The 19262-nt window shown below is 43.6% G+C and overlaps 2 protein-coding genes across 8 annotated transcripts in view; one reads left to right on the top strand and one right to left on the bottom strand.

The window, feature by feature from the left end:
• The window catches only part of C7H4orf33 (chromosome 7 C4orf33 homolog), a 151862-nt gene extending 134556 nt beyond the window's left edge, over nucleotides 1-17306 (bottom strand). For 3 of the 7 annotated variants that reach the window (XM_069978601.1, XM_069978607.1, XM_069978608.1), the window contains exons 1-2: nucleotides 13038-13195; nucleotides 4302-4482 (exon numbers count right to left, since the gene is read on the bottom strand). In XM_069978601.1, coding sequence (XP_069834702.1) covers nucleotides 4302-4482; nucleotides 13038-13169 — 313 coding nt within the window. In that variant the 5' untranslated portion in view covers nucleotides 13170-13195. Of the gene's footprint in view, nucleotides 1-4301; nucleotides 4483-4685; nucleotides 4770-5992; nucleotides 6023-9842; nucleotides 10044-13037; nucleotides 13196-16979; nucleotides 17195-17271 lie in introns of those variants that run through there. The other 4 variants (XM_069978603.1, XM_069978605.1, XM_069978606.1 and 1 more) reach the window with 4 other exon arrangements.
• Nucleotides 17113-19262, top strand: part of SCLT1 (sodium channel and clathrin linker 1) — a 103985-nt gene continuing 101835 nt past the window's right edge. The window contains exon 1 of the mRNA XM_069978600.1: nucleotides 17113-17351. The gene's annotated coding sequence lies outside the window, so the exon portion shown is untranslated. The remainder of the gene's footprint in view (nucleotides 17352-19262) is intronic.

Below are 19262 nucleotides of genomic sequence, written 5' to 3'. Positions count from 1 at the left end.
CGCGCTGAGAGATGAGTCCAACACCCATAGAGAATGACGGAGCGCTGGACTCTCCTGTCATTCTCTATGAGCGTTGGACTCATCTCTCAGCGCGCGCGCCGGGCTGCAGCGGCTGCGATCTTCATCACCCGACCACCTCCAGAAGCGAGACCCGGCGGGATTAGGTGAGTATAGGGGGCTCTTACGGGGGTCGGGAGCCTGTCACCCCGGCACGGGGAGTGACAGGTTCCCTTTAAGGTCTTGCAAGTTTGCTGGCCAATCAAGCACAGTGATGCTGTGGTTAGTAAACCAGGGATTGGTACTTTTGGTAGTGTGGACAGATGCCAAATCCTGCTGGAAGATAAAAATTCCATCTCTAAAAATCTTTTCAGCACAGAGAGGCATGAAGTGCTCTAAAATTCGGCAGCGTTGACGCCAGCATACCTGTGCTCAGCCAATTGCGGCTGAGCAGCAGATGACGCGTCAGAGGGGGGGCCGGCATGAGAGACGGCTGGAGCGCCCTTCCGAAGATGATGTCGTCGACACAAGATGGCGGCCGGGGTCGACAGCGAACACGTAAGTATAATGCACCAACACTTCCAGGGTGGGGGGAACACGGGGAAGGGGGCAATTCACTTAAACAACACACATTACAAAGTTGTATAACTTTGTAATGTGTGTTATTTAGTGGATAAAAGTTTAACGCCGCACTACCCCTTTAGGCTGGGTTCACACTATGTATATTTCAGTCAGTATTGTGGTCTTCATTTTGCAACCAAAACCAGGAGTGGATTAAAAACACAGAAAGGATCTGTTCACACAATGGTGAAATTGAGTGGATGGCCACCATATAACAGTAAATAACGGCCATTATTTCAATACAACAGCCGTTGTTTTAAAATAACAGCAAATATTTGCCATTAAATGGCGGCCATCCACTTAATTTCAACATTGTGTGAACAGAGCCTTTCTGTGTTTTTAATCCACTCCTGGTTTTGGTTGCAATATGAGGACCACAATACTGACTGAAATATACGTAGTGTGAACCCAGCCTTAATATGCTTTGATACAGCACTCTGAGAACAGCCAGCTTCTTTAGCAATGAACTTTTGTGGCTTACCCTCCTTGTGGAGTGTGTGAATGACTGCCTTCTGGACATCTGTCAAGTCAGCAGTCTTCCCCATGATTGTGTTGCATACTGAACCAGACTAAGGGACCTTTTATAACACTTAGGAAGCCACTGCACGTGTTTTGGGTTAATTTTTCTAATTTTATTAAATAATTACTTTTGGGTTTCCTTGCCTTTAATCCATAATCATCAACTTTAATAGAAATAAATGCTTGAAAAAGTTTACTCTGTATGTAATGACTCAATAGAATATATGAGGTAACTTTTAGAGATGAGTGAACCTCGAACAGGCTCAAGTCGATCCGAACCCGAACTTTCGGCATTTGATTAGCGGTGGCTGCTGAACTTGGATAAAGCCCTCAGGCTATGTGGAAAACATGGATATAGTCATTGGCTGTATCCGTGTTTTCCAGACAAACTTAGAGCTTTATCCAACTTCAGCAGCCACCGCTAATCAAATGCCGATCGTTCGGGTTCGGATTGACTCAAACCCGAACCCGGTTCGCTCATCTCTAGTCACTTTTTGAATTGAATTACTGAAAAAAAAATTTGTTGATATTCTAATTTATTGCAAACCACTGTATGTTCATCCCAGGCATATTTAAATTAAATTACTTTATATTTACCAAGCACACTGTCAGGCTTGTTACATGACGGGACCCAAGGTGTAATTAATGTTTCTTTGTCGCTTATACACTTCCGCCTGCAGACTCCCATCAGGATTAGTAATGTTATTCTTGGTTCATCCCCAAGTGTCAGTTCATGGTGATTGCACTAGGCTGACCTATGCCCTAGAAACCTAGAGGTTGAATGTAGTCTAACAATGCAGTAATGTAAATCAACTTCAGTACTTATCCTTACTTTATCCTTCATTTTACTTTCAAATGCGGACATGTCTCCATGGACCTGCCCTCTTTTAGCTGAACATCAGCAGTGATGGTTAGCTATTCTCCATAGTGTGAATCAACAGCGCTCATCACTAAGGTCAGGTTTTCACAACAGACTTCCTCTCAAGCAGAGCTGAAATAATTATTAGGGATGTCAATTGCCAGAAAAGTGAATGAGCCACTAATTAATCCCACTGAGCACTAACAGGGTGTTTTCAGACATACATTGCTGGCAGTCTATGAGAAGGTGCAGTAAAACTGTGACAACTGCTGGGATATGGGAGCCAACTATAGGGATGTAGTGTAATGGAAGTCTACAGCCTTGGTTGATGGTCAAGCACAAAAGCATTTAGGCAGCTGGCCACAAACTGAACATATTTACATACTTTTAGTCTAATTTAATACAGGAGGAGTATAAGACTATGTTCACACAATAAAACAGAAAGTGCAACAGCAACCTACGGGTGCAAGTGATTACCGTATATACTCCCCCCTGGTGTACACATGCTAAAAACCTGCTCTGTAGAAATTAGGATCTTAGCAAACTATTTGATCTAACCATGTCACCACGTTAAGGTGTCCTCAGAGACATGGTCCCTACTCTAGCATTTTCACACTTGCAAAGGCCTCTCCTGGGCTGAACAAGTGTACAACTGGACAGATAGGATCCAAATGATCTCTTTTTATAGCATCCTTGGGACATGGGTCGAGTGCAAGCAGCATTTAGTGTACTATCACTATTAGGAGGCCTCGGTAAAAGCACAGAGGAGGAGGAAAGTGTAGACAGGTTCTCGGCTGAGGCTTCCTAATAGTAACAGTACACTAAATGCCAGGGTTTTTATAATTTTTTCTTTTAAAATTACAGTTAGAAGAAAGAAGACCAGACTAGAAGAATTGGCGGGAAAGAGGAAAAGCTAAAATCGTCCCTGACTTTAACTTATGGCTACTTAGTGTACACTGTGGTGGTATCCCAGATGAAAGCCAGTAGCAAGGATCTCCTTAAGATTCTAAGGGTAATGTACATGATGTCTAATAAATAAAAGTATTTATCTTTCTACATAGAGATACAGATTTAAATTTTAGTTTTTTTTTACTTTAACTGTATCAAGTATGTTTTCTTCTTAGTTTACCAGTAGTGATGAGCGAATAGTATTCGATCAAATACTACGCTATTAGTGCTATTCGATTGCGTTCGAATATTGGAATGATAACGCAGTAAAAATTTGATTCGCCCTCCCACCCCCCTGATGCTTTTTTCCAGCCAATAAGCCAATAAACATGCAGGGGGAGGGACAGGCAGTAGGAATGGGCAGGACTTAAAAAAAAAAAAAAAAAAAAAAAAAAAAAAACTCTTACTGTGATTGGCTGGCTAAACTATGTCACCTCCTGAATATAAGAATAGTGATTTCAGATTTGTGTTACTTGCTCATTGGAGCAAGAGAGGGACAGACTGTATACCAGAGAGAGAAAGCTTTTAGGTGAAGTTAGGTAGGGAGGGACCCCCAAAAGCCCTTGTTAGGGCTAAAAGTATAAAAACCATATATTTAGAAGCTGTTGTAAGACAGGCAGTGTGTTCAGACATCTACTGATAGTGTATAAGGCTGTGTACTGTGAGTGTTTGGGATAATACCTGTTATCTTGCTACTACTGATTTGCGCAGTCTGTGTCCCTTAAAGGGGTTGACCAGCATTTTATTGTTGTAAAAACAATAATATATCCGGTATACGGCTGTATACTGTGAGCGTGGAATAATACCTGTTATCTTGCTACTACTGATTTGTAGTTATCGTTAACTTTCGCTATTACGTATTTTACACTGCACCTGACCTGATACATATGCAAATGCTACTGCTAGACCGAAACGTACGCTTCTACTTTACGTTCATAATTTGTTTGTGAATCTTTGGCGTACACTTGGGAAAATTGGGATGTTTGCTCCTCACTAGTGTTAGATGCAGCCAGGCATGCTTCCCCTGCTGTCCCAGATGTATTCCACATTCCACAGGCATCATTTCCTGAGGTGTCATTGTGCACTTGGTGACCTCCTAGTGGTCGAATATTGATTTCCAGGTCCCAAGTATTTCTCTCCCATAAACTATAATGGGATTTAATATTCGTTTGAATATACGAATATCGGGAGCTATTCAAATCGAATTTCGAATTATCGAATATTTCACTATTTGCTCATCTCTATTTACGAGGAAACAAATGAGCAAATGGCATGATCAGGTGTATCACCAACACTGTGGCCAGAGTAAAATCTACGTATAGCAGTTCCATCTACAGATTTATTTATATATACAAACCTTCATGGTCCCAAAGTGCTTGGAAGGGTTCTCCAGCTGGGCCTAAGGGTGCTGGGGGGTCATTGAAAAATGGAGCAGAAACTTCCATCTGCAGCCCTTCAGGGGTCGGTTTTAGACAGATTGTCACCGGGTCATGTGATATGGGGGCACTGTTCCATTCATACTGAATTGAAAACTCCATCTAAACCAAGAAAAACATAACTGGTATATAATAAACTATGTTGGTAACATTCTGAAGCATTTCAAAAGACATGACAGCAAATGCAGGTACAAGAAACATAGAGATGAGGATTCCTCTGGCTGATATATGCAGGAAAAAATAGTAAAGAATTAAAGTACTGAGAATAGTTTCATAAGTAAAGGGGTTTGCTGGGTATAACATACTGAGAACTTATTCACAGGATAACTCATTAGTCGCTGATCTGTGGAGGGCTGACACCCGACAACCTGGCGGATCAGCCGATCGGCACCGGCACTACACAGCAAACAGGGCCAAAAGCAGTTAAACAGGAGCTAAGCTGCAGTTACCACACAGGGCATGGAGCCAACTGCTTCTACAGTCCTGCATGTCCCACAATGCAATAGCAACATTTCCGTCCAACATTAGGACCCTTTTTCATCACAAGTTTATCGGAGTGCTGTGGTTATCTTTCTATGAGTATGGATATCTACACCTTGGGTCTGCAAAGCTGTATACTGCTGGCGGCAACCCGCATTTCATCTGAGTGCTGCAGCTTTTTGCTTTTTATCTAGATGGATAGATAGATAGATAGATAGATAGATAGATAGATAGATAGATAGATAGGAGATAGATAGATAGATAGATAGATAGGAGATAGATAGATAGGAGATAGATAGATAGATAGATAGATAGATAGATAGATAGGAGATAGATAGATAGATAGATAGATAGATAGATAGATAGATAGAAGATAGATAGATAGATAGATAGATAGATAGATAGATAGATAGGAGATATATAGGAGATGGAGATAGATAGATAGGAGATAGATAGATAGATGATAGATAGATAGATAGATAGGAGATAGATAGATAGATAGATAGATAGATAGATAGATAGATAGATAGATAGGAGATAGATAGATAGGAGATAGATAGGAGATAGATAGATAGGAGATAGATAGATAGATAGATAGATAGATAGATAGATAGATAGATAGATAGGAGATATATAGGAGATGGAGATAGATAGATAGGAGATAGATAGATAGATGATAGATAGATAGGAGATAGATAGATAGATAGATAGATAGATAGATAGATAGGAGATAGATAGATAGGAGATAGATAGGAGATAGATAGATAGGAGATAGATAGATAGATAGATAGATAGATAGATAGATAGATAGATAGGAGATAGATAGATAGATAGATAGATAGATAGATAGATAGATAGGAGATGGATAGATAGTTCGGCTCCTGTTGAGCCGCTAGTTAAGTAGAGTTTTAGTCTTTCTTCGTCTACTCTGTTGAGTTTGGAGATCGTTTTCCGCACATTACTATTGCTATACGATTTTCACCAACCTTTTTGACCACAATGTGCGAAAAAGTGGTACAAGCATATATGGAGGAAAACACAGAAAAAGGAGTGGACTCATTGCAAATACAATCATTCCTTAATGGGGTTTTATTCGGTGCCTTTGTATACATTGCCTATACTGGAAATGTACCTTACAACTTTTCTTAATACCCTCTTTTGTTGTATGTATTCTTACCTGTAATGCAATGAGATGGATAATAAAAAGTTATCTGATTTAAAAAAAAAAAAAAAAGATAGATAGATAGCTAGATAGATAAATAGATAGAGATAGGAGATATATAGATAGATAGGAGATAGATAGATAGGAGACAGATAGATAGATAGATAGATAGATAGATAGATAGATAGGAGATAGATAGGAGATAGATAGATAGGAGATAGATAGATAGGAGACAGACAGATAGATAGATAGATAGATAGATAGATAGATAGATAGATAGATAGATAGATAGATAGGAGATAGATAGATAGGAGATAGATAGATAGATAGATAGATAGATAGATAGGAGATAGATAGATAGATAGATAGATAGATAGATAGATAGATAGATAGGAGATAGATAGATAGATAGATAGATAGATAGATAGATAGATAGGAGATAGATAGATAGATATATAGATAGATAGGAGATAGATAGATAGATAGATAGATAGGAGATAGATAGATAGATAGGAGACAGATAGATAGATAGATAGATAGATAGATAGATAGATAGATAGATAGATAGATAGGAGATAGATAGATAGATAGATAGATAGAGATAGATAGATAGGAGATAGATAGATATGAGACAGATAGATAGATAGATAGATAGATAGATAGATAGATAGATAGATAGATATGAGACAGATAGATAGGAGATAGATAGATAGATAGATAGATAGGAGACAGACAGATAGATAGGAGATAGATAGATATGAGACAGATAGATAGGAGATAGATAGATAGATAGATAGATAGATAGATAGATAGATAGATAGATAGATAGGAGACAGACAGATAGATAGGAGATAGATAGATAGATAGATAGATAGATATGAGACAGATAGATAGATAGATAGATAGATAGATAGATAGATAGATAGGAGACAGACAGATAGATAGGAGATAGATAGATAGATAGATAGATAGATATGAGACAGATAGATAGATAGACAGACAGATAGATAGATAGATAGATATGAGACAGATAGATAGATAGATAGATAGATAGATAGATAGATAGATAGATAGATAGATAGATAGATATAGGAGACAGACAGATAGATAGATAGATAGATAGATAGATAGATAGATAGATAGATAGATAGGAGATAGATAGGAGAAGATAGATAGATAATAGATAGATAGATAATAGATAGATAGATAGGAGACAGACAGATAGATAGATAGATAGATAGATAGATAGATAGATAGATAGTTAATAGATAGGAGATAGATAGATAGATAGATAGGAGATAGATAGATAGATAGATAGATAGATAGATAGATAGGAGATAGATAGATAGATAGAAAGATAGATAGATAATAGATAGGAGATAGATAGATAGGAGATAGATAGATAGATAGATAGATAGATAGATAGGAGATAGATAGATAGATAGATAGATAGGAGATAGATAGATAGGAGATAGATCTTCTGCATCTTTTGCACTGACCGCAGACGTGCATATGCGCCATTCATACAATTGGTACACAGACAACTGTTTGTGCTATTCTAAAGTTGTACTGATCAGTTATTTTCAATCCTACACTACATCCATAGTGACAGGTGCCAGTAAGCTTCAAATGCCCTTTGACAAACATTGACGCTGAAGATGTCTAAGGCTAAAAGCAAATGTTACAGAATGAAAACTGACAAAGTGCCCTCTCCAAGAACCCATCAGCAACCTGCAGCAATCCCACAGAAAACCTACCGGAGATGTCAGCCATGCCACAAATCAACCACCTTCATCTGTTTTCTTTCAGCGCTCAGCTCTCATTTATTGGGAAAAGTATCTAAGCATGTATTCACATGCTGCAGCCATAACTGGGTTTTTATTTTCCAGATCACATATAGTGATGGCTGCAGTGACAGTGAAATCCATCAGAATAAGCCCGATCAGCCCCTTATCTCCAATCTCCTGAACTTTATTCTAAACTAATCTAACTTATCACTACATCAAAGTGGTCTAGTCATAAATCAGCATAACATAAGAGGTAGCTCACCAAAAATCTTTCTTTCAAATCAACTAGTGCCAGAGATTTGTAATTTACTTCTATCAAAAAATCTTCCAGTATTTATCAGCTGCTGTATGTCCTGCAGGAAGTGGCGTATTCTCTCCAGACTGACACAGTGCTCTCTGCTGCCACCTCTGTCCATGAGCAGTAGCAAATCCCCATAGAAAACCTATCCTGCTTTCCAGACTTACACGAATCTAACCTGCCGATAGCCACCGTTATGGCCGATAATCTTTTTGCGTTGAAACATCTACAATCTAGTTAGCAGCGAAAGCAGACCGCCACTATCTTCTATAAGCTGCCCAGACGATCTAGCGATCCCCTGGGCATCCCCCCTGGCTCTTACCCGCTTGCTGCCGGCGTGTGTAATAGCTCCGACGGTGAGCGGGGAATGAGGAGCAAGCAAGTACTGACCTGACACGTCAGTGCTTGCTCCTCCGAATCACCCCTTGTAATGGGGCTTTACACTGCTAACAGCATGGGAACAGCACCGAGGAGGTAAGGTAACAGACTTACCTCCCTTCTCTGCACCCCGTGCACTATACAGGGCTATCAGAAGGTTACATTCATCTAAGCTGCTGATAGTTCCCCTTTAAATAAAGGACACATTAGATTTTCAAATACATTTCTCTCTCATACGTAATTGTCATACATATTATTTTATTTGTACTTCAAAAGAAACAAAAGCTAAACAGAAATGATAGGTTGTCCTGGAGTGAAAAAAAAAATAAAAATCAAATAGTAGAAATTGTTATTATAAATCCTCCACTGCCCCAGTAATGAAGTGATAAGAGAAACAGATCACTGATCTCAGGGAGACCAGCCAAACGACAACACTGCCGGCCGCTAGTGAAAGCGCTCAGTGCCGTGAAGTCCTAGGTGCATTGCCCCCTGGGAAACAAGCATATGCAAAAAAAGGAGCCCATGGAGCCTCATCAAAGAGTCTCGAAACACAGGACTAGCCATATATCCCTGCGGGAAGGACCCAGCCAAGGGGTGGCTCCTGTAGGGAAACCACCAAAACCACCATATTATGTGGCCCTATAAGTCAATGTAATGACAAGGGAAGAACCAAGGCCAGGTATCCATCCACATACAGTTGTTTCAGGATGTTGCCCCTCATCAGTGTGGAGCAGGATTCTGGCTAGGTGGTAGCAATGTCCAGCAATGAAGTGGTAGTGGTCTCCGCCATATGTCCTCAGGCTGTAAACAACATTTCCTGCAGGACATACAGCAGGTAATAAGTATGGGAAGACTTGAGATTTTTTAATAGAAGTAAATTACAAATCTATATTACTTTCTGACACCAGTTGATTTGAAAGAAAAAGATTTTTGCTGGACAACCCCTTTAAGTCTTCCAGTGCTTATCAGCTGCTGTATGTCCTGCAGGAAGCAGTGTATTCTTTCCAGTCTGGAGAGCAGAAGAGGTTTTCTATGGGGATTTGCTCTTATTCTAAACAGTTCCTGACATGGACAGAGATGGCAGCAGAGAAAGCACTGTGTCAGACTGGAAATAATACACCACTTCCTGCAGGACATACAGCAGCTGATAAGTACTGGAAGACTTGAGATTTTTGAATAGAAGTAAATAACAAATCTCTGGCACTTTCAGTCTCCAGTTGATTTGAATTTTTTTGGTGTACTACCCCTTTAATTTTTTTAAACTCTCTGACATCCCTATCATGCAGTGCTGTCAGCGTTTGGCCGTAAATCAGTCTAGTAAAGACAAATAGTCTGTAACAATTACCTTGCACCGTACCTGTCTCTTCTGTGAAAGTTGTGAATCAGAATTCATGCTAACAACAGCGGCTTATGAAGCTGTCTGTAGCTGCTGGCGCTCGTGATGCGGCTTCACACATACAGTAACAGATAGCAGAAAATGTGTCGCCAAGTAACACTGCATGTGATTTGGCTGCTGGCTGTGTGCTATTACTGAGGGACACCACCATTCTATTCTATCCTTCAGGTATAAAATAAATTGTTAACCGCAAGAAAAGAAACAGATGGAAAAATTTACTGTTCCATAAAACGTGAAAGCCAAAATGCAATTGTTCTTAAAGGGACGATAGACTGAAACATTACTTATACATTCAAAATGTTTTATAGACCTCTCCTTGCTGAATAAAATATAAAGCTTCGGAACAGATGCTTTATTCAGAGGAGAATGTAAAACTGAAAAGGATTTGACTTTCTTATGATAATGTGGCAACAAGGCCTTAGTAATGTATGCTTAATTGAACATTTTATACAGAACTCTATTGGGTGCGTTTATAAAAAATGTCACTTTTACGAAGATCTTTGGATCAGCAAGAATGACATCCGCCAGATCCATAAGAATCTATCCTGGCCCTACGATAGCCTCATGGAAGTGCTGAGAGTTGTGCGCAGTGTAGCGGGCACTAAATACAGGAGATCACACCTCTAAAATAATAACCATTAGGGACATTGACGGTTCACACTGAGCAAACACGGCGCAATTCCGCCGTGCTCAGTGTCCTGCTGTTAAGTGAATGGAGAGGGCGCTCGTCCACTGCCGCCACTCTCCGCTCAAAGAATGACAATGTTCATTCTTTGAGCGGAGAGGGAGCGGACAGGCGCGCGCTCTCCCATTTGCTCAAAGCAGCACGCTGAGCACGGCAGGATTCGCGCCGTGTTTGCTCAGTGTGAACCGGTCCTTAGGCACATGGGAAAAGAGGAGCCACATGATGCTCAACCAGTATAATGCCCTAATCTACCTGATCTGTGAATATAAAAGTGATACCTTATTTAGAGGACTATGTAGAGACAGTTCACCGGCACTACCACACTGACCGACTTACAGTATCATCTGGATGCAGGGTGGGGTAATGTGGATGTGTGCTATGTGGAGGTGTTCCTCGTGTAAAACCACTTGGTAGTACATATACACAAAATTGTAGAACAAACAGATTGAGGGCTTTATTCCATATGTGGCATACAAAAAGATTAGCAGGTAAAATTCATATCGAGCACGGACGCCAGACATTGGTTAGTGATTGCAGTTACTGCCGTCTCGCACGCATGTACGCTTCTTCAGAGTCTGATGAATCACGCATGCGCGCGATACGGCTGTGACTGCAATCACTGACGAGTGTCCGGCGTCCGTGCCCGATGGGGGAGATTGCTAAATTGAAACTTGCTCACTTGCCCCTAGCAACCAATCAGATTCCACCTTTCCTTCCCCACAGTCTCTTAGGAAAATGAAAGGTGGAATCTGATTGGTTGCTAGGGGCAACTGAGCCAGTTTCACTTTACACCATGTTTGATAAATCTCCCCCTACGTACCTACTGATGGGAGAAGTTTAACAATCTAGTTATAAATCACTCAAACAGTGATAGCACTTTTATTTTTTAGGCTATGTTCGCACACAGTAACACAGAGAGGCTTTGTTTACACACTGTTGAAATTGAGCGGATGGCCACCATTTAATGGCAAATAACGGACGTTATTAAAAAATGCATAAATCCCCTCAATTTCAACAGTGTGCAAACATAGCCTTTCTGTGTTTACAATTCACACCTGGGTTCGGCTGCAAAATACTGAGCAAAGATACTGAGTGTGAACATAGCCTTAGGTTACAAACCCACTTGGCGGGTCTGCAGCGAGTCTCCATGCTGCGTTTTTGCAGCGAGACTCGCTGCAGATCCCGGCCCTATGCTTTTAATGGCAGACAAACACGCAGCAGGGATGTACATCCCTGCTGCGAGTTTGTCTGCAGCCCACCCCATTAACCCCCCGGCCGCCAGAGCTGATACTTCACCTGATCGGGGCTGCGGGGGGTCGATCGGGCGGCCGGGGCTGCGGGGGGGCGGCCGGGGCTGCGATCGGGCGGCCGGGGCTGCGGGGGGGGCGGCCGGGGCTGCGGGGGGGGGCGATCGGGCGGCCGGGGCTGCGGGGGGGGGGGGCGATCGGGGCTGCGGGGGGTCGATCGGGCGGCCGGGGCTGCGGGGGGGCGATCGGGCGGCCGGGGCTGCAGGCGGCTGGCTGGAGCATATACTTCACCTGGTCCCCGCTCCGGCTTGCTGAAGACATCGGGAACCGCCGGAGCCGGGATCAGGTGAAGTATCAGCTCCGGCGGCCGGGGGGTTAAAGGGGAGGGCTGCAGACAAACTCGCAGCAGGGATGTACATCCCTGCTGCGTGGTTGTCTGCCATTAAAAGCATAGGGCTGGGATCTGCAGCGAGTCTCGCTGCAAAAACGCAGCATGGAGACTCGCTGCAGACCCGCCAAGTGGGTTTGTAACCTTAGGCTGGATTCACATTATCAATCTTCTACAGCCACGGGGAGTCAAATAGCGATCATTCCGGGTTTGGTTAATCCAAACTTAGGGTCCTGCGGTCAGGCAGGGGTTAAAATTTTCTGGTGTATAAGGCGAACCCCTGACAATCTTCTTGAAATTTAGGGGTCGTCTTATACACCCAGTTGCCTTATACGCCGGAAAATATGGTAATTTCTTCCCTCGAAATCATCTGTGTAGCTTCTGCTGTATTGTATTTTTCACTGTATTGTGTTTCCATCTGTGTGTATATACGCTCATGAGAAGTATGAATGCTGTTGATATAGTCTGACTGCACTGTATGCATAAGACAAAGCTCATTGTGATGCCAGGGCTGTGCTGCCACTAGAGCCAGGATGATTTTACAAAGTCGTCTCTGCTAAAGAGGAATTTAAAACCCCGGCTTTAAGCGAGTACTGTAGTTCATGAATGATGGATAAATATTAGTAGAAAGTGATATAGCAAAGAGGGAAGTGAAGAATTCCTTTGTTTAATTTCATGCTGCGATGTGCTTATGCTAACAATGAAATCTCTATATTACGATGGAAAGGTCAGTGGGAAATGTCACAGTTAATTTACATGAGCATGCTTTAGCTAAATAGTAAAAGGCATGGGTATTATTATTCTTGCAATCTGTCAAATTTTCATGATTTTCTCACCTTTACTGCGAGTGGCTTAGAGGTGAATTGCAGAACTTTGAGGGTGTAAATATTGCCTATTTCTGGCTCTCTGCAGTTAGGGGCACAGCGGATCCTTGGCTGTAGCTTTGCACATGTAGTCATTACCTTCATCCTCGGAGCTGTTTCCGTGATATTAAGAGTTTTATTCCTATGATAAGTAATTCTGGTACAATGAGGGCTGGACTCCTGTCCCTAGTCCACCGATCTGCTCCTCCTAATAAAAACCATGAGAGCGGGCCTGCCCCGGGGGAGTGGTAGTCCTGCCCCAATTATTACTTATTTCCATATGAATTAAACTCCTAATATCACGTAAATGGCCCATTGGATGAAAGGAAGAAACCTGTCGTCATCCACAGCATCCCATGCAATACAGGGACATATCAGCAGGTTACGCGTTTCCCTTTAACGATTCTAAACTTCTTATATGTCCCTATGGCACAGGAGACGCGAAGGGAGAAGGTATGTGCCTTACCTTCCTCCTCTGCGCCGTTCTGGGGCCGTTTGTCCGGTGAGACCATTAGGAGACCTGCACGCCCACATATCGTGGTGATCCGGCCCACTCCATTCATTATCATTATAAAGGGGCAGGCTGGATGGGTGCTGGCAGAGAAGATTATTGGACTTATAAATACAACTGAGGTGTTCACACACTGCATTTTTTCCAAATCACAGGGGGACATGTTCGGCAATTATGTGTGAATGCGCCTCTATAATAATGAAGAACTATGGGACACGTGTCGTATTCACGGCTGTATTAATGACAAAGAAAGCTGGAGATCAATTGGGGGGGGGGGGTACAGAGGTCGGACCCCTCACAATCTCTTACTTGTCCCCTATCTTGTGGAGTAGTTTAAGGTGGAGATCAGTGTCACTGAAGGTTGTTTTTTTTTTTTTTGCAGAAATCAATAGTACAGGCGATTTTAGGAAACTTTGTAATTGGGTTTATTAGGCAAATATGCCATTATCTGCATTCAAAACGCATTTCTCCAGGTCCCCCCCCTTCCTCCTCTCTCTCATTCACTGCTCATTATCAGGAAATCTCGACTCTTTTACATCAGTCAGACCCTGTCTGTTCTATGGAAAGTGGAGGGGGAGGAGGGAGATTAGTCGGCAGCAGAGAACAAAGGATTACACAGTGGGAGCAGTGTGAAAGCCATATTCAGAGGTCAGAGAGGTCAGTGCTGACTGTCAGAGGAGATAGCTGGTGATGTAGCTGTAAATTAACTCTTTGTTGTCCTGTTTTGGTGCCTCATCTCCCTCCACCCCTCCCCTCTCCATCAGAGAACCATGAAGACAGGGGGGAGAGCTTCAAACTGCTTTTTCATGATAAAAAAGCATTTTTCGGCTAATAAACCCAATTACAAAGTTTCTTAAGATCCCCTGTACTATTGATTTCTGCAAAAAAAAAAAATAAACAACATTGAAACTTTAAAGGGGAACTCCAGATAAGAAAAACTTGTTTTCTATTAAAAGTACATTAAAAGTTATATAGATGTGTCTATACAATGTATTACTGTATCTGTACAGTTCTGCCACACTGGTAGCTGATAGAAATCCAGGAAGTGAAAAAAAAATGGCCCCTGTGCCAATTCACATTGTCTCCTGCTCCTGCTGCTATCCCCCCCCCCCCCCCCCGGGGAGCAGGGCGTGATGTCACAGGAGGCTTGGCTGGATAACCCAATCCCATGACTGATTCACCATCCCTAACCGGCCAGAAGCAGCTGCTGCACTAATTTTACTGATTGTAATGGGTGGGAGCTGTGATGATCACATGAGGGAAAGCATTGCATTCTGGGAAATGCCAAACCAGGAAGAACAGAGACACAAAACAGAGCAACCCCCCCCCCCCCAAACAAATGGATTTTTGGTAGTTTCAAAACTGGGATAGATAGGTAAGTAATGCGTTATGTTTCTGCAGAAGTTTCATTTTTTTAACCTCTATTTGGAGTTCCCCTTTAAGCTCCCAGAGCTCCCTGCATTGGAGCTCTGATTGAATGCTAGAGCCTCAGAACTGAAGGCTCAAAACTGCTGACAGATTCCCTTTAAGGCCTACTAGGTTAAAATTGACCCATTAAAGCGCACCAAGTTACTGAGACAGTTGTGCTAGCATAAAGTCTAACAAGCTCTATAAACATTTAAATCAGATATCAGCAGTCGGCTTTCATTTCTGCATCTCCATGCACATTAAACGGTATTGTAAAGACTATAACCTCTGCTTCCTATCTCATTAACAGCAGGGCTTTGACTACAAAGCTCTGGAGAATTGTAGCTTATGCTACATCATTCCAATGAACAGTTGCCACTGTGCATTTTTTATGCCTCAAAAATGACCTTTAGATACTAATACAATCCTTCTGCTTTGCTGGATACACGAACTACATTTGGTATTAGGGATCCGCTGATTTCAAGATTTTCCAAGAGATACAATCAAGTAGTGCGCTCCATCTCTGGTTTTAATGTCCAAGAACTAATTTGCATGTTAATTTGGAGGTACATCCCTACACAGACTTGAAACTACAAAAAACTCCGGATGTCGAGCTGAAAATGTGAACTTTTAGACTAATAATATTAAAAGGGGAGATTTATGATTAAAAGAAAAAATATTTTTGCTGTCCATAGTAAGCGCTCACAGCACAGCTTTCAGCTCGTTGTTGCAGAACTTTTGGTAGGCCCCAAAAACCCTAAGAGCCCAACTCAATTGCTTGTGAGAATGCGTTACATCACCCTAGAATGCGTGACATCACAAATCTACACCTTTAACCCCGTTAATTTTAAGATTGCAAAATAAGATATGACTAATGTACAACATATTAATTATATTTTTTTGTAGAAATCAACAAAAAAAAACATTTTTTTTTCCAAATTTCAAACAAAGATATGGAAAACACATAAATGTAGAGTAACTAGCTGCAGCTACATTTCTTGTCTAACTTTTTGTTTTTAATTTTATTGGTTTTCCAAACAATTTTCACATGTTATCTTTTCTGAAGAATGTTCTTTGCATTTTCCCCACAAGTGAGCTGGCAGAGTGCTCAGAGTGCTGGCGGCCGCGGCCAGTGATTGGCTGAGCACTCTGCCAGCTCAGACAGGCTGCTGCGGCGCAGGACCGGGAGAAGTAGACCTGCACCTGAACAGGTAAAGTATGATGTTTTGAAATCGTCGGTTGCCCACCGCGCCCGCTATTCCACGTAGCGGTGCGCGGGTGCCGACCGATGATTTTAGGTTTGAACCTTACTGAATGATCAGTCGATGACACGATCTGATTGTTCTCTCTATTTCACGAGGCGATAATCTGCTTAATCGGGCCGATTATCGCTCCGTGGAATAGGCCCCTTAGTCGTCAAAAAATCTCTTGGTGTAATAGTACCCTTATGCTACGTTTACACGGAGCTCTAATTCGCCCAATCGATCATTTAACGATTTTGAAGCAACGATTTGGTTTATATAACAATCAGCGTTTAGACGAATAAATCGTTAGAAAAATCGTTTGAAAATCAGTCAGAAAAATCGTTATTGTGATCGTTTTTAAGATCGCTTAAGCCCATCTTTTACATAGGGGGAATCGGTGAAAGACTGTTTACACGAAGCGATCTGCGAATTTTTAGCGAACGATTTTAGAACATGTTGAAAGAGTAAAATGAACGATTTATCGTTCGTCGCTCGATCGTTCGCTGTGTTTACACGTACGATTATCGCTCAAATGCGATTGTTACAGGTGACACTCCATGGGAATTGTAGTTCTGCAACAGCTGGAGAGGGACAGGTTGGAGAACACAGCTCTATGGGATGGGAATACAGATGTAAGTGGCCCACAGCCCCATAACATACACTGAGCCTTGTATATTTACATAGGACTGCAGGAATGCAATATGACTGCCCTATACACACTGTATACGACCAGCACGTCCCACACAACCCTACCTCATGGAAGCTGGAGCTGTTCCTGTCATGAGTTTCAGTATGACAGTGAACAGCCCACTTCCTGCTTCCCCAGGATAGTGAAGCAAACAGGAGAGCTACCCGCCGCCCCGGTACCCCGAGGTCCGCCCCCTCACACCGTCTATACAGGCGGGAGGGCGGGCAGTGTGTCAGCGCCGCTACCAGCAGCTTCCCTCTGCCACACAACAGACGTGCCGAGCGGAGGCGGGCCCTGATTGGAGGGTTCAAAACGGCGGTTGTGATTGGCTGTCGCGGCAGGGAAGCTTGTGGTTACCAAGGAGCCGAGTTCTTCCGGTTTTTAGGTTTTTCGGTTACAGCGGTTTCTGACAGAGCCGGGCGGCTGTACACCCGCAGGTATGTGCGACTGATGGAGGCGGCTCGTGCGGTGTGAGGGCTAGTGTGCATATACCATGTGTGACTGGGGATGTGTATGGCTGCTCCTGGGGGGCTCCTCTGGCAGGCTGGGCTTACACACTCGTATACGTGCACTTTGGTTGACACTGTGGCACGCTGATTGCCAGTATATGAGTGTCAGGAGCTATGTGTGGCACACTGGCGCTGTGTGTGTGTGTGTGTGTAAGTAGGAGGAGGCTCTTTGGTGTGTGTGTGTAAGTAGGAGACTCTGTGGTGTGTGTGTGTAAGCAGTAGTGGGCTCTGCTGTGTGTGTGTGTGTGTGTGTGTGTGTAAGGAGGAGCAGGCTCTGTGGTGTGTGTGTAAGGAGGAGCAGGCTCTGTGGTGTGTGTGTAAGGAGGAGCAGGCTCTGTGGTGTGTGTGTAAGGAGGAGCAGGCTCTGTGGTGTGTGTGTAAGGAGGAGCAGGCTCTGTGGTGTGTGTGTAAGGAGGAGCAGGCTCTGTGGTGTGTGTGTGTGTGTAAGGAGGAGCAGGCTCTGTGGTGTGTGTGTGTGTGTGTAAGGAGGAGCAGGCTCTGTGGTGTGTGTGTGTGTGTAAGGAGGAGCAGGCTCTGTGGTGTGTGTGTGTGTAAGGAGGAGCAGGCTCTGTGGTGTGTGTGTGTGTGTGTGTGTAAGGAGGAGCAGGCTCTGTGGTGTGTGTGTAAGGAGGAGCAGGCTCTGTGGTGTGTGTGTAAGGAGGAGCAGGCTCTGTGGTGTGTGTGTAAGGAGGAGCAGGCTCTGTGGTGTGTGTGTAAGCAGGAGGAGCAGGCTCTGTGGTGTGTGTGTAAGCAGGAGGAGCAGGCTCTGTGGTGTGTGTGTAAGGAGGAGGAGGCTCTGGTGTGTGTATGTAAGTAGGAGGAGGCTTTGTGGTGTGTGTGTGTGTGTGTAAGCAGGAGTGGGCTCTGTGGTGTGTGTGTGTGTAAGCAGGAGTGGGCGGTGTGTGTGTGTAAGCAGAAGAAGGCTTTGTGGTGTGTGTGTAAGCAGGAGGAGGCTCTGTGGGGTGTATGAGCAGGAGTGGCTCTGTGGTGTGTGTAAGGAGGAGGAGGAGGCTCTGGTGTGTGTGTAAGCAGGAGCAGGCTCTGTGGTGTAAGGAGGAGCAGGCTCTGTGGTGTAAGGAGGAGCAGGCTCTGTGGTGTGTGTGTAAGGAGGAGCAGGCTCTGTGGTGTGTGTGTGTAAGGAGGAGCAGGCTCTGTGGTGTGTGTGTGTAAGGAGGAGGAGGAGGCTCTGGTGTGTGTGTAAGCAGGAGGAGGCTCTGTGGTATGTGCTGGTTTTCACCACATAGAAATTTTCTGCCTTGCACATTATAGGCATTGAGTTTCTGTATGGGGGCGCCCTGTCTCTCGCGCTTTGTATGGGGGCGCCCTGTCTCTCGTGCTTTGTGTGGGGGCGCCCTGTCTTATGGATACGTCAATGGTGGGTGAGTTTAAAGAAGCAGTTCACTTTTTTTTTTTTCTGGCCCCCCCCCCCGGTAGCCTCTGGCATGTATGCTCACGCAAGATGATCGATGTCCCGCGGCGTAGCTCCGGTCCCATCCCACGGTTCAAATCCGTTGCGTGCTCAATTCCGCCAGCGCTGTGACTCCTCTTCTCTGCCTTGTAATTTGAACGCCGGAAGTCACGCGCTTCCATAGAGAATGCATGGAAGCGAGTGACTTCCGGCTATAATGACAGCTCAGAGAAGAGGACTCAGCAGCCGGCGGAAGTGAGCACGCCCCGGATTTGAACCGCGGGACGGGATCGGAGCTACGCCGCGGGACATCAATCATCTTGCGTGAGTATACATGCCAGAGGCTACAGGGGGGGGGGGCGGGGGGCAGAAAAAAAAAAAGTTAACTGCTTCTTTAATTCACAAGGCCTATCGAATCAGAATAGGGCTTG

The sequence above is a fragment of the Dendropsophus ebraccatus genome, chromosome 7 (assembly GCF_027789765.1).
Source record: "Dendropsophus ebraccatus isolate aDenEbr1 chromosome 7, aDenEbr1.pat, whole genome shotgun sequence".
Classification (NCBI taxonomy): Eukaryota; Metazoa; Chordata; class Amphibia; order Anura; family Hylidae; genus Dendropsophus; species Dendropsophus ebraccatus.
Note: the sequence above shows the minus strand (reverse complement) of the source record. Positions and strands in the feature narration are given on the sequence as shown.